Source organism: Dipodomys ordii, unplaced genomic scaffold (genome assembly GCF_000151885.1).
Source record: "Dipodomys ordii isolate 6190 unplaced genomic scaffold, Dord_2.0 Scaffold125, whole genome shotgun sequence".
Lineage (NCBI taxonomy): Eukaryota > Metazoa > Chordata > Mammalia > Rodentia > Heteromyidae > Dipodomys > Dipodomys ordii.
In genome coordinates this window covers 2,923,156-2,937,796 of record NW_012267341.1, presented here as the reverse complement: position 1 = coordinate 2,937,796, position 14,641 = coordinate 2,923,156, and the positions used below count along the sequence as shown (strand labels likewise).

The 14,641-nt window shown below is 58.8% G+C and overlaps 1 protein-coding gene across 1 annotated transcript; it reads right to left on the bottom strand.

Moving 5' to 3' along the window:
- Window positions 1-1,049: 1,049 nt before the first annotated feature.
- Tp53i11 (tumor protein p53 inducible protein 11) lies at window positions 1,050-6,158 on the bottom strand. The gene is made up of 7 exons (XM_013030042.1): window positions 6,110-6,158; window positions 5,413-5,561; window positions 4,868-4,926; window positions 4,633-4,681; window positions 4,266-4,362; window positions 3,235-3,336; window positions 1,050-2,836 (listed from the first exon to the last, which is right to left on the bottom strand). The coding sequence occupies exons 2-7, from the start codon at window positions 5,539-5,541 to the stop codon at window positions 2,703-2,705; spliced, it is 570 nt and encodes a 189-aa protein (XP_012885496.1). The 5' UTR covers window positions 5,542-5,561; window positions 6,110-6,158; the 3' UTR covers window positions 1,050-2,702.
- Window positions 6,159-14,641: the final 8,483 nt, after the last annotated feature.

Sequence of the window (14,641 nt, the reverse complement as noted above, 5' to 3'; positions counted from 1 at the left end):
ATGTCTGCCATGACACAGGATGGATAGAAACATGGTGTCTCTGCTCTCCTGTCTCTCCTAGGAAGAGCCTGTTGTGTCTTAAAAGCCTCTAATAGCCTCCCTGCCTCCTGAGAGAGATGGAGCTGCTGCTTTGGAACCCAGAGCTCCTTGCTTCTGTCCCCTGTCCCTTCTGAGATGCAGCCAGCTCTGTGCCTGCTGACCCTCCTTCCTCCTCCCTTCCTGCCATCCCCACCAGTCCTGGCCTCTTCTCAGACATCTGAGCTCCACCCTCCCACCCTGGCTGTGTGTCAGCCTGCCCTGACATCTCCATAAGTGATACCAGGAACTCACTGGAGGCTGTTTCCAGGATCCAGGGGACCTCTAACTGCAATCCCCGCCAGCGCAGCCTCAGAAACGGGGCCTCTCTCTGGACCCCTCCACTCCCTGTGTCCCATGGAGAGGCCAATGGCTGGTTAAACCCGATCAGATCAACCCAAATCCCTTTACCGGGCTGGGTAAGGCTGAATCCAACCACAGGGCTGGGGCACCCCAGCCTTCTGGGACCTGTGACAGGTATGGAGCGGGGTGGGGTTCCTGAGGGGAGAAAGGAGCCAAGGTAGGTTAGACAGGATGGCTCACCTCAAGGGCTCTCTCCCTAACAGTGCCAAGTGTGCCCAGCCAGGCCAGAAGGCACAGCAGGAGGCGTCTGCTTGCTCTGACATTAGCCAGCTGATCTCAGGCTTTCAGATGGGAGGGGAGGATCCATTCTCCCCAGGGTCCCACACCTGAGACTTCATGTGGGCCTAGCGGGCTGCTCCTGCCGGTGCTGAGAGTGGAAGCCTCAGCCTCTGGAAGGGCGGAGTCCTGCAGGCCAGGCCCACCCCGCTGGTGAGGGTCTGGCCCCGTGGCTCCGGCCCCCGTCCTACCGCCCCCCACCCCGTGCTCTGTGCAAAGTCTATTTTGCCGTGTGTAGACACCCTGTCGTAGAGCGGAGCTAGTGTAGCCTCCCAGCCCCTTTTTATACCGTGTACCCAGAGAAGTTTTGTAACGCAAGACAGGACTCCTGCACGATGGTTTTGCACTGGTTTTTATGACTGTTTCTTACAAAAAGAAAAAGGAACGAGGAATAAATAGAGTGACCGTGAACAAAGGTGGCCTTGCTTTGTGGATGGAGCTGAGCCAAGGTGGGAGAGGGCACGAGGGGCTTTGTGGAGGGGTACCCGGGGCTCCCCAACTCCTGTGCCTTCCCTAACTGACCCCCACAAGCTGCACATCTGCCTGCCAAACGCCATCTGACAGCTCTGTCCCCGAGTAGCCTGGCCACCCAGCTGAGGCCAGCCTCTACCCCATCCACACTGAGTGGCTTGGCCTGCACTGCCAGGTGCCAAGGCCCAGCTGCAGCTCTCCGCCTCCTGCCTGACCCCCGGGGAGTCCACCGCATGCCCGCTAGGGGAGGACAAGGCACTGCCCCCTGCCTAGGAGCAGCCAGTGGAGACAGGCAGACATGGCTGGGGTGGGGATACAGGCATCCCTCCCCAGTGCCATCACAGGCCATGGGCTTGGCCTGCCGGGGGCTCAGGGGCAAGAGCCAGATGGCAGCAAAAAGCAGGCTTTCCTTCACAGTGCGGGTCCCTTGTGCTTGGCAGGGAATGGCTAGCCTGACCTGCGCACTGCCTCACATGCCTGACCCCACACTATTCCTCTCCAGTGCTGTAAGGGAGGAGGTGCGAGGGTGAGTCTTGCACAGCAGCTGGTGGCCTGCAAGTCGGGCTGGGAGCCTTAGCTCCGAGCTCACTGCCAGCCTCTGGGTGTCCCTGGGACAGGGGAGTGACCGGAGGGGACTGGTCCCAACTACTTCTGCACAAAGCCTACCCAAGAGGCAGTGGGGCAGCCTAGGGGGTCCAGAGACTAGACTCCCCCTGAGGAAGGAGGGCAGGAAGGGCTGACAGCCTTGGAGGACATGCTGGGGGGGGCGGGCAAAGGGACAGCCATTGCTCCCCCCCTGCTCCCCTCTGAGTCCCTCACTCCTACACAGCTTCCCGCTGGGGCTCTCCACATCCACGTGCCAGGGGCCAGGTTAGGGAAGGGTCAAAGGCCTAAGGGAGGGCAGCCCGCCCCCAGCAGGGTGCCCCACAGCCAGGGCCTGGGAGAGCACAGGTGTGCAGGCCATGGGTGGTAATCCTCACAGGAAGGCCAAAGGAGGCTCAGGCTCCAAAACATGGCCTCTGCCTGCCTGTCAGCCCTCAGTGGCCATGGGAAGGGGTGTGTGTGTGTGTGTGTGTCGCACGCACATGTGTGCATGGGGTGCACAGGGCCCCTGGCTGGGGCACAAGGTCAGATTCTCAGACTTCTGGCTTGGAAAGAAGCCAAGATCAGCCATTCCGGCTCCAGGCTGGCTGGGGGCAGGGGGCTCGGGAGCTCTCTGTCCAGCGGGCTTCCTGGCAGAGGAGGCCTGGGCCTCGGCTCAGCCCACTCCGAGGACACTGCTAGCCACTCAGCAGCTTTCAGGGGGTAGGGAGGCCCAGAGAGCCCAGCAAATGGGGGCCGGGATCCTGCACAGGGCAAAGAATGGGGTGCAGCCACCTGTCTCCAAACCAGCAGAAAGAGGGAGGCCCACCTGACTGGGGCTGGCTGGGGGCAGAGCCTCTGACCTTTCAGGAAGCCAAAAGAGGCCAAAGGCCCTGGAGCCACCCTGGCCGGGCCGCAGGCAGATCCCCGCCCTGCTAGACTTTCTTGGGTTTCCGGCCCACTTGGTAATAGTAGTAAATGCTGACTGCGACGAAAATGAGGCGGCTGGCCAGAAGCAGCAGGGTTCCCAAAGACATGAGGCCTGTCTCGGCGACCGTGGCAGTGACCACTGTGGAGGAAGGTTGGGGGAGGGGGGGAAATGGAGGTCAGAGATGGGATGTGCCCTTGTCCCCACCCCTTACCCACAGGAAGCTCCCACTGCTGAGCCCCAGACGCCCCTGCCCATCCTCCCTACAACCTGCTCTGTTGTAGCCCCCGCCCCCCCATTGCAGGTACGGGCAGAGCAGGGGACACCAAAGGGTGTGCTGCCAACCCAGGGGGCTGCAAGGCCAAGGGATGGGTGGGGCGGGGACAGCTGCACACAGGTGTGCGAGCACACAGGTGCACGTGAGCGGCTCCATCTCCTCCTGCTAGCTCCCCACTGAAGATCTCCACCACTCCCTGTGAACTCCAGGACCTGTGGGCAATGGGGGCTAAAGCCCCACCCGATATCACCTCAGGACTCACCCAGGAATTGCACCCCAAAGTAGCAAGCCTCTGTGAGCAGTGTCCACCGAATGATGACCTTCTCGGCTGTGTAGAGTGCATTCCACATGATCAGGGAGATGCCTGGTGGGGTGGGCACAGAGAGCCGGGGGTCAGAGATCCGGGAGGGGGACAGGCTGAGCACCAGCCCCAGGGCAGTGGCTGGACCTGCTCCTCCCTTTACTGCTCAGGTCAAAAGGTATTTGCCCCATCCTGCTCTTCAGCCTACCCTTTCATGTCTGTTGACTCAAGACCCCAGCTATGTGGCCAGATGTTCCATCTGTCTAATTCCATAGTTGGAGCTCTACCACCACGGCCCAAAGGCAGTGCCAAGCCCCACTGTCACCCTGCCTTTGTCAGAAGTGTCTGAGCTGCCATTGAAGATTGTTGGATAGAAGTACAAGAGCACCAGATTGGATAAATTGTTTGTGCAAAGGCCCAGGGGCCTTCTGAACCTGGGGACCGGGCTGCTGACCAGGGCCCATTATGGATGTGGGGTGATGGATCTGCTCCACTGAGAACTTTCGGTGCTAAGCAGAGGTGGTAGGGCCTACATCCACAGGCAAAGGGGTGCCATAGAATGGTTTAGAGAAGAGGAGGGTTATTACCGATGTTGAACTTTAAAATCTTTAAGTCAATTTCCTAACCACCACTGTTCTACTCAGATTAGAAAGGAAACAGAAGTGGTTCAAATGCTCTAGGGATGAAGATGGGAGGGGGTTCAGCAGACCCTACATGGAGTCTGCTTCCTTTTCTAGATCTGGACTCATTCACCACTGTACCCCAATGCCCAGAGCAGAACACTAACCCCCAGCAATAAACACTCATCCCAGACTGTCAAGCAAGATTCCCATCCCGTGGAGGACATGCCCACTAGGTGGCAGCACAGACCGACAAAGACACCAGAGGACAGGCTGGGGAAGGAAGGAGATCCCAGTCCTGGGGGAAGGGCCAGTCGCCGCCCCCACCCACCCCCACCCCCTCTTTCCCAGCAGTCCACCAGCAATACTCACTGAGGAGCGCGCCGCCGTAGAGACGGATGGGGGTCTTGCTGGTGATTTCAGCTCCATCAAAGATGGCATCATAGAGCTGATCGGGGAAGGCCAGGGCCTGTGGCAGCAGTAAGAGGGGCTCAGAGCTGAGGCTCTGGAAACTCTCTTCCCCCAGGGACAGGCAAGGGGCAGCCAGGCCTCGGCCTCTGCACCAGGACTTAAGTCTCTGGGGCTCCCGGGGTGCAGATGATGGGGTGCAGGATGCTAGGGGCCCAGCAGAGGAGGGGCCCCACAGAGTAGTGGGAGGAGAGAGTGGGGGGGCACACACTCAGGTCAGGGTCTAGTTGTGAGTTCTGAACCCACCCCCACCAGCCCCCAGGAGACTCACCATGACGGCGATGCCGGAGAAGAGTGCAGCGGAGAGGAACTGCCAGACCCTACGAGAGGCAAAGGAGTCTCAGAGCAGCCCTCACAGCCAGTCCTGGGGGGCAGGGGGGAGGCTGGACTTGGGGGACAGAGTGATGAAGTGGGGTACAAACCAGGACAAGGCCAGGTGAGGTCAGGACTCACACATTTCCCCCAACTCCACACCCCACAAGTAGACTGGGTCAGTCAGTGCTCACCTGAGCCCCAGAGGCTCCCGGACAGCAAACTTGATCTCATTTCCCAAGACCTGGCTGATCTGTGGACACAGGGGTCAGTAGTAACCAGGTAGAGCTCCCACTACACCAGTCCCCCCCCACCCCCCCATACTGAGCAGAAGGCATCTCTCTGGCTGGGAGGACCCCACGGAGAGAACCTCTCTCCCCTCTCCTCGTGGCACAGGGTTCAAGAGCAGCCATTAGCTTGCGGCCTGGTTCTGCTAGCTATGACTGTGCAACCTCCAGGCGTGCCTTAACCTCTCATCTGCCAAATGGGTTTGTAGTGGAAGCCACCACTCCCAGGGCTGGCACCATTAGCCCGGTGCTCATAAGGCAGCTGGTAAAACACCTGCCGCATAAGCTGTCAGCTCCTTGGAACGGACTGCCACTGCCGTCTCCAGTGAGTTTCTAGAAAAATGATGAGCCCTAGGGCCCCTACATGCTGAGCCTCTGCTGCTTGCCCCCTCAAATGGCAGATCTCCTCCTCCCCCAAGAGGGGCTCCAGGAGGGGCCCCCCGCACCCCTACCTTTGAACGATGCACCTCTCCATCGTCATCCTCCCCGCCCACGCCCAGGATCTTCCTGGTCTTCAGGCGGCTCACAAGGTCCGTCTGGCTGTGTTTCTTCATGAGGGGCGGGGGCTGCTTGGCGGCCATGGTGCCCTTGAGCCCGGCCTCTGCAGAAGGGTTGGGGGAGGGTGACCCTGGCCTCAGCCGCTGCTCCAGCCTGGCTTCCAGACCCCAGGGGAATGGTCCCCAGCTAGGGGGAGGCTGGACCGCACCCAGGGCCTGGGGAGCAGGTAGAGTCCCAGCAGGCCCCCCTGGCCCACGTGGACACAACACAGCCCAAGGGCCAACGCTGGATAGAGCCTCATAATCAGCCCTGTGGTGGGGCAGGGGTAATGTGGGCCCAGGAAAAGACACTTGGGCCCAGGTGGGGCACACCCCCAAAGCTTCCCGGGAGGGCAGACAGGAGGCTGGGTCAGGGTGGTGGGGAGGACCTGCCTAAGCCTGGAGCAGGGAGTTTCCAAAGTTCTGGGGCCCAGGACCCACTGATCTGCCTGGACACTCCCATCTCCAGCAAACCCGCTACCTTCCCACCTCCCACTTCAAAGCCAGAAACCCAAAGAGGGGCACCCTGCCCTGGCCATGAGCACCCCAGCCCCCTCCCCTACCCCAACATCTGCCACCACCCCCCCAAGCACCTTGGGCTAGTCCTGAGCACCTACTGTGTGCTGGGTGCTGGAGATGGAAATGTCCTCGGCTGGCACAATCTGCGGGAGAATGCAGCGTGTCAGTGGGTGCAGGGTGGGGCGCCCGGGCCGGCCTGGGTGCCATGTTCTGCAGATAGGCAAGCAGGTTCCAGGGAATGGCAGAGAACAGCTTGCACAGTATCAGTGTCCCCCCACCCCACGGCTCCCTGTTGGCAGCACCCCCTCCCCCGCCCCAGAACCCCAGCATCTCCTTTTCCACACAGCCACCCTCTGGCCAGCTACGAAGACGATCACCATTCACAGATAAGGCTAGAAGCCTCCAGCTGTCCACCAAGAGAACCCTGGCAGATCTCATCTTCCTGGGCCCTACGGGGCCAGCCAAGAAATGTCCCCCAGTCACCACAGCTCTCAGTGATTTCACGTAAAATAAAGCACCTACCAAGGGTAAACAAATGCAGCAGCAGCACATACTAGACACTATGCTGAAAGTGAACTATGCACTTTGGGGGTGGGGTGGGAGGGAAAAACTGGGAGAGAATGAGGGAAGAGGGTGACATCATCAAAAAAGAAATGTACACACTACCTGACTTAGGCAACCCATAACCCCTCCATACATCACCTTCACATCAATAAAAAAAAATTAAAAGAGGTGGAGAATAATAATAACAAAACACCCCAACAAACCCAGCTCGCAACAGAGCTGCAAAGGGCAGGGTGCAAGGGCCGGATAGGAAGTGAGCAGGCTGAGGTTGGAAATGTTAAGATTGTGTCAGCATTAGGGAGCTCCAGGGACCGTGGCCTGTGGGCCCCCAGCCCCCCCCCCGCCTTACTTCCTCATCTAGATCTGGGTGGCCCTGCTTTTCCTCTCACACACTTAAGGATAACAGAAACCACAGAGGCCATCTGCACCCCTAAAAGGAAGCACTCAGCAAGCGCTACTGAGGCAGCGGCCATTTGTGGGAGATGCACATAAGGCCAGGCTCCTGCCCCAACTCCTCAGCTGGCTGCCACCTTCTTGTGATGGAATTTCGGGGGGGGGGGGTTCCTCTTGCGGCTCAACCACAAGAGCTCATCCCTGCAGCCGAGTGACACACGTCAGATGTCCCCCCTCCTCAGCCTCTTCTCTGGTGCTTCCATTTGAATGCACGCAGAACTGGCCTTTGTGTACGCTGTGGTGATACGATCTAGCTCCTGAATCATCCACAGCCACCATCTCCAGGCCCAGACACAGGCTCGGCCCCCTCCACACTCCACCGCTGTGTGCCTGCCTAGCACGTCCCCCGGCCACCACTCCCGCCAAGCATAGCAGATCTGTTCTCTGTCACCATAGGCTCTGTTTTGGTTTTCTCAGATGTTACATAAACAGATCCACAAAATGGATGACCTTTTAGGCCTGGCTTCTTCCATCTGGAGTAAGACCTCTGAGATCCAACCAAGCTGCAGGCTTCAACCACAGCCCAACCCGTTCCTTTGTACCGCAGGGCCAGCACAGCTACTACCATTCATGTCCCACTATGGGGAGACCCCACATCCCCACATCTCTAAGGGGAATGATCCCAGCACAGGACCGCCATGGTGCATCCCCAGGGCCAAAGAGAGCCCATCTACTTTCCAGACTGGCTGGGCTCACGCAGTGCACGAGAAGTCCAGTTCCTCCCTGTCTTTCCTCAACACCTGCTAATGTCGGTGAGCCCTCCTCCCCAGCACCCTGCCTTCTCAGGCCTCTTACTAGCCTGGGCGTGACTGAGCTGCCAGACTCAGTCCTGAGAGGCCCCTTCCTGGCCCTGTGACCTTGTGCCAGTCTCCTCATCTGTGAAGGGAAACCTGCTAGGGATGTTCTGAGCATACAAGATGCCGTGCCTGCGAAGTTCCACACCAGTGCCCTGTCCTAGGAAATACTTATGTGATCAGACATGGCCACCTTCCCCAAGCCCGCTGGACCTCAACACAGACTGCCCATGTCCTCACTCACCCTGGGAGTGAGGACCACTTCCCCCACCCTTGTACCCCAGGTCCATGCTGGCAACAGTTGCTGCTGGAGGCGGTCTGTGTGATTGTGAGCAGTGACGGCCCGCCAGGGTGAATGCAGGACAGTTCCTCCAGGATCCTGGGCACTACTGCTCAAGGAGGGCCGTGGGAGGTGGAGGGGAGGGTGCTCATCCCCAGGCAAGGCCGTAGGCGCCTAGGGCTGGCAGGACCCACTGTGCCTGTCCCTAGAGCCCAGCCACCATCACTCCAAAGGTCCTCATGGCCTCCTGGGAGAATGAGATCTTGAATTCAAATCTCCAGGGAGGGGTTGACACCCACTTCCTAGCCAGACGAACAGTGCTCAACTCTGCATGACTCCCTTCACCATCAGGACTGGGCCCTGCAACACCCAAACCCACCTACCAGCCCCTAAAAAGCCCTTCCTACCCCGAGGGAAGCCATACCTGCATGCCTCAGGCCCCCTTTTGGCCTTTATTTCCCTCCAAGGACAGGCCAGCACCCATGGGAAGACCCCGGGATGAATCGTGGCTCGGTCCTCTGACCAGCTGCAGGCTTTGGGCAAGTCACTGCCAGGCTTTCGGCCTTAGTTCCCTCCCTCCCCCTGTGAGATATAGGAAAACAAGAACTCCTACTTTGCAAAATTGTCACTGGCTAGAGTGAGAGCAAGTGCACATGGGGCCCGGGATCCAGTGTTGTATCCAGGCCTCATTCAGCCACGCAGAGGAGCGAGAGCTGTCCACTCAGGCCTGCCAGGTTTCCCCTACCCCACCTGCCTTCTGAGGGTCCCAGGATGCCCTGTGCCAGCCTGCTGGAGGAGAGGGAGAGGAGAGAGGAGAGTCCCATGTGTCCAGCTGCCAAGGAGATGGGACACGGGGTCAACCCCTGTCTCAGCGGCTTGTCCCTCTGCTGTGTGTCATCTAAGCATGAAGGTCCTTCCTGCCCTGGGTGGCAGCAACTGCTATTGCTCCTCCTCCTCTTCTCTTCCTTCTCCTCCTGCTTCTCTTCCTCTCCCTCTACTCCTCTATCCCTCCTTCCTCCTCTTCCTCCTTTTTTTTTCCCCTAGGGCTTGAACTTCAGGCCTGGGCATTATCTCCTGAGCCTCTTGGAGCTCTACCACTTGAGCCGCAGTGCTACTTCCAGCTTTTTCTGGGTAGTTTATTGGAGATAAAGAGTCTCATGGACTTTCCTATCCAGCTGGCTTTGAACTCCAGGCCTCAGATCTCAGCCTCCTGAGTAACTAGGTTTACAGGTTCAAGCCATCAGCACCTAGTTCTTCCACCTCCTCGTCTTCTTCTTCTCCTTCTCCTCCTCCTGCTTCTCTTCCTCCTCCTGTTCTTTTTCCTCTTCTTTGTTCTCCTCTTTCCCTCTCCTCCTTCTCTTCCTCCTCCTCCTGTGGCCACCCCCACGTCCCCTCAGCCTGTGTTCCTGGTCAGTTGAGCTCAACTCCCAAGACGGAACATTCTGAAGACCCTGGGGCTCACTGGTCTTTCGGTCAGCACAGGTCAGGGGAGTGAGTGGTAGCGGCCTAAACAGGTCACTCAGCTTCCCCCAGGGCTCCAGCCACACCTGACTTGCAGAAGCCGGCCACCCGGTGATCAGGCCAGGCATGTAGGTCCACACATGGATCCCAGAAAGCAGGAGGCTGAGGCAGGATGGAACATGTCAGCTTCAGCCCAGCCCAGGCTACACAGTGAGACCCTGTCTCCATAAACCAAAGCAACAAAAGCTTAAGGCTAGCAGCCCAGGGCAGGAAAGGGGGGACTCTGCCACGTTCCAGTGTGGCCAGTCCCTAAAGGGCAACTGACCTTGAACCACAGTGGCCCACAGGACAATGGGGCTCTGCAGAGCCTTACTTGGGGGTGCTGAAGGCCACAATGGTTACCAGACAGAGCAACACAGAGCCTCCGGGGCCGGGCGTCGGGAGAGACTGACAGACTGGGTCTGAGGGGAACATCCTTCAAGATGAGGGAGACCGGGACTCAATGCCCAACTCTTTCTGTTAACTGCTGTGTAGACTTTGGGAAATGACTTAAACACTCTTGAATCTTGAAGTCCTTATCTGGAAACCCAGACTGCTGCTTCTAGTCCACTCATGGGTTGGGATGGGGAACAGTACGAAACGCATACCTGGTATGCGTTCCAGAAAATAGAGTGGTTAATAAAATGATTGCCAGGCGCCTGTCCAGGTTCAGCCCTGGGCAGCAGATCTGATGGGACCAGGCCATCATTCCCACGCATGTCCTGGGTGGAGGACTTCCCTGACTCCCCTTCTCCTTCCCTGGAAGCCTGGTTTCCATAGCAACACATGGACTGCAGAGCTGCCCCGACAGGGAGGCTGTGTCCAGGAGGGCTGGCTTAGGGGACCTGCAGACCCACGGAGGAGGAAGGGACCCAGAAACACACAGCTGCTCAGCCTCGATGACTCAGGGGAAGTCACCGCTGCTGCTCTCACAGCCCAGCCAAGACCACTTCCGTCCCAAACCTATTGCTTACCAACAGCCCCGGTCCCTTCCCTGGGGGAGGGAGCTGCGCCCTCCCTCCCCCTGCTATGCACACACCGTGTCTGCCCAGGGCTGCAGGCTGCAGGACACGGCCAGCACATCCAGACCAGAAGACCTCTGAAACTTCCACTGTCACCCAGGAGGACAGCACTGCTCCCCATTATACAGATGAGAAAACATGGCTTATTCAAATATCCCTTGGGGTATGTGGCAGTGCTGGAATTCAATTTAACTGCATGCTGTGATTTAATGAGGTGTCCAGAGAGAAGCTGCCGTGAGTATGGGTGCATGTGTGCACATGTGTGTGCATGCATGCAGGTATGTGCATTGTTCTCCTGTGCCCAAATGCATATGTGCATGCAGGTGCATTATGCATTTATATTATGCCTGAGTGTACATAAATATGCATGCATGTGTGTGCATATGTGTATGCATGTGCACATGCCTTATCCATGGTGTGCATGTGTGTACAAGCATGTATGTGTGTGCACATGTGTGTGGTGGGGGAGACATGTTTTGTGAGCTTGATGCCTAAGCTGAACTGAGCTCCAAGCGATCTTCCCAGGGCCCCTGTGCTTGGGAGTCCCCTGCATCTGGTCTGGCCTCCTTGGCTATGGGCCCTGTGTGCGCGCACAAAGCTCTGAGTTCCATTGTTCTGTTATCACACTGGTGCAAAATAGCTGGAAGTGGGGTCTTGGGCTGGCAGCAGTGAGAGGCACAGTGGGTGGGAGGGAGAAGAGGGAAGGACAGAAGAAGGGGGAGAGGGGCCCAGAATCTGCATCATCTGTGATTCCTCCGGGACATCCCGGCAGCCCTCAGGACAAGTTGGGGTGCAAAATCCCAGTGCAGCGCCCATTGGAGGCCCATACTCATGGTCCTCTGTGTCTCCCTGGGGTGAGCACTGTGCTCATGTCCATCATGATCCCCAGGCCTGGGGGGGGGGTGCTTCTCTCCTCTCTGTAAATGCCTCCTGACTTACAAGGCTGTGGGAGTTAGAGTCCAAAGAGAAGATGCAGAGGCAGAGAGACCCACGCGCTCAATACTGACAACTCGCACAGCATAGCGGCCTCTGGGGTGCTGGGTCTCACGATGGGGGTGGGGGGCATACCACGGAGAGGAGAAAGCGGAGATGAGGCTCCAGTGGTGGGAGCGCAGGGCTGGCAGCCTGGCCTGGGGCCCAGGGGGTGGAGCCTGCCATAGCCAGCCTGCCATGGTCCTGCCGGCCTTTGTCTGCCCAGTCCCAGTAAGTACACAGGCAGATGATGAAAATCCCGCCCGCTGTCACGCAACAAAGCTTGGGGTCAAGAACCCTCCAGGATCTGGACCCTGGGAACTGGGGCACAGGGTTTGCCCTGGTGCTGGGAAGTGTCCCTGAGACACTGGAATCCACAGCAAGACATCTGAGGTCTGGCCATCCCAAGCCTGGGCCTGCCGGCAGGTTGCAGTTCCCCGGACTGCATGGGGGAGCGTGTGGTCCCTGGGGTTTGCCCACCTCTGCCAGTCACATGCCAGTCACATCAGGCCCAGATCAAGTGCCCCACCCCCGCCCCACCCCTCCTCTTCACTTCCCGCTGAACGTGCCAGAGGGCCAGAGCAGCACAGGGAAGCCCCAACTTTAATCACAAACATCTCCAAAGCTTCAGGGACAAAAATAACCCATCCCTGCTGTGCTGGCCAGGCTGGGGTGGGCAGGGAGAGTGGGGTGGGGGGTGGGAAGGGGGGAAGGGGAAGGGGGGAAAGCCTGCTGCTGTGTCAGCACTCAGCAGTCACTGAAAGGGCCCTTCCTGTCCCGGCTGTCACTGGCAAAGGGCAGGGCGCATGGAGAATTCCTGTCCTTTTCAACCCAGAGCAGCCCGGCTTCCCCCCTGGGCCCAGTGACCACATCAGTGCCCCTAAGGGCAGCTGATGCGGTCATCCATGGGACAGCCTGCTCCCTGCCTCCCTTGGGCTTGGACTCCATTGAGAATGCTGTGGCGGCCCCACCCCCAGCACCTACCTCTCCCCTAGCCAGGGCTGCTGGGGGAACTTGGGAGGGGGTAGGAGAAAACCTCTACCTCTACCTCCACGAGCCAATGTTTCAGAAGCAAGCTGTGTCCTGTCTTGTGGGTGAGATGGGAAGGCTACACCCAGGGCCTATGTCTTCCCCAGAGTTGGGGATAGCTAGACAGAACCCTAATCCAGAGATGAATCTCCCCCCACCCCACCTGCTATGTCTGGGCTCTAGCCTGGGGATTAAAGGGGTCCCACCTGGCAAAAGCCCCATGCTCACATCCTGGCCCTGAGGCCTGACTTTAGGGCCTTTCTGGGCCTCGGTTCCTAAATCTTTAAAATAGGCGTAAAAAAAATGACACCTACCTCTGGCTGGTGAGAAGATGCCAGACTCAGCTGGAACAGCACTGTGCTGTTGTTCTTTCCAAATCAAGAGACTTGCTTTCTCTGCCTCAGTTTCCTCCTGGACCAGACCAACTCCAGAGCAGGGGATTCAATGCCAGTATGAAAAAGGGGTGCTCTGAAGGGGGTGACCATCCGAAAGAAGTGGGGTGACACTTCTGGGTCAGAAGAGAGCTGGGGGTCACTGTGAGTCAGAAACAGGATGTAGCTTTGGCTCTCCTAATCTGGCTGGGACAGGACTCTCAGCCTGGACACTTCTTCCATTGTACCCCAGGCCTGGTCTCGGGAGGGGTCGACTGGACCAGCAGCTGGGATTCAGGTCCATACTCCACCCTAGCTGCACATTCTAGCCTCAGGCCCTTTGCACAAGCTGCCCTCAGCAGAATCAGGCAGGTAGGCTTCCCAGGCCACAAAAAGGCAACCTGATCTTTGGGCACTCCACATCTCCCCCTCCCACCCCTTGTCCCTGGCATTCTATATAACTTGTTTACTTCTTAGTGGCTTCCACCTCCAAGAGAATAATAAGAGTCCTTACTTTGTCACAGCTGTCTCCCAGGCGCCTGGACCTGGATCTAGCCTGGCCCTTTGTTCTATCCATTTGGGGCATAGCACTCACAGAACCTTTTGTACCATAAACCAAAGTAAAGAGCAGCCCAAGACTACTGCCCCGCCCCACTCTTAACATTTCCTTCTGCAGGACGAAGGGGGCTCTTCCAGCAGAGGGGCGATGCCTTAAGGACCTGCCCTGCATAACATGGGAAGTGGTCCTGGGGAAGGGCTAGGCAGCCAACAAACCAGATTGGGAGAATGTAGTTGGACAGCCAATCCCAGCTGGGAAATCCTGACAAAGCAGACAGCTTGTGAGCAGGAGAGGAGATCACAAGTCGCTGATCCTCCACCCCCATCCCCACCCCCGGGGCCCTTGGGGACAGCGAGGGACGGACAGACAGTGCACCATACAGACCACAACCGAGCAAGCAAGCAATAATAGAAGCCAGCGCTTTCCTTCCAGGCCGAGTCCCGCGGCCGGCTGTGGCTAGGGAGTGGACAGCGCCCCCTCCTGTTCCTCCAACAAAGACACTCGGATCCTAGGACCGGCGAGCCGCAGGTCCAGCCCCCCACCCCACGGTCCGGCCGGGGTGGGTGGGGTGGAGGCCCAGGGGGGCTGCGTGGTCGGCCTGGGCGCGCATGGCGGCCCCGAGCCCTTCGGCCATAGGGGAAAGGGGGTCTAGAAAAGTTTGTCTACAAAGAAACCAAGCCGAAGTGCGAGTGGTCGCGCGGGGCGTGGGCGTGGGGCTGTGGCCCAGCCTTGGGGGTGTGTGTGTGGGGGGGTTCCCCCTCACCCCATCCCTACCTCGTAGCGCAACCGGGAGGCGACGCCTGGCCAGGCTGCCGGGACCCGGACGACCTCTCCCCATCCCGAGCACTCCCCCTCCCTCCCCGAGACCCAACCATTCTCCGGTCCCGGGGGCGCACCGGAGATGTGCGCGCCGTCCCGGCCTTTCTCTACGGACACCCCCCGCCCCCCAGCGCCCTCTTCATATTTTTGTTCGTAGCTGGGAGGCCCAGCCCACCCTGCGCCGGGTCAACCCCCACCCCATGTCCTGAAGTCCCGGACTTCATCCCTGGGGGTGGGGGAGGAGAGAGGCATTCTCTGTCCAC

Bases quoted from the DNA above. Each gene is read 5' to 3' on its own strand.
- Tp53i11 (XM_013030042.1), bottom strand. From the start codon at position 5,541: ATGGCCGCCAAGCAGCCCCCGCCCCTCATGAAGAAACACAGCCAGACG. The intron at 4,363-4,632 runs GTGAGTCTCCTG...CTGCTGCCACAG, and splicing joins TCTCCGGCATCGCCGTCATG to GCCCTGGCCTTCCCCGATCA. The intron at 3,337-4,265 runs GTGAGTATTGCT...CCACCCCACCAG, and splicing joins CTACGGCGGCGCGCTCCTCA to GCATCTCCCTGATCATGTGG.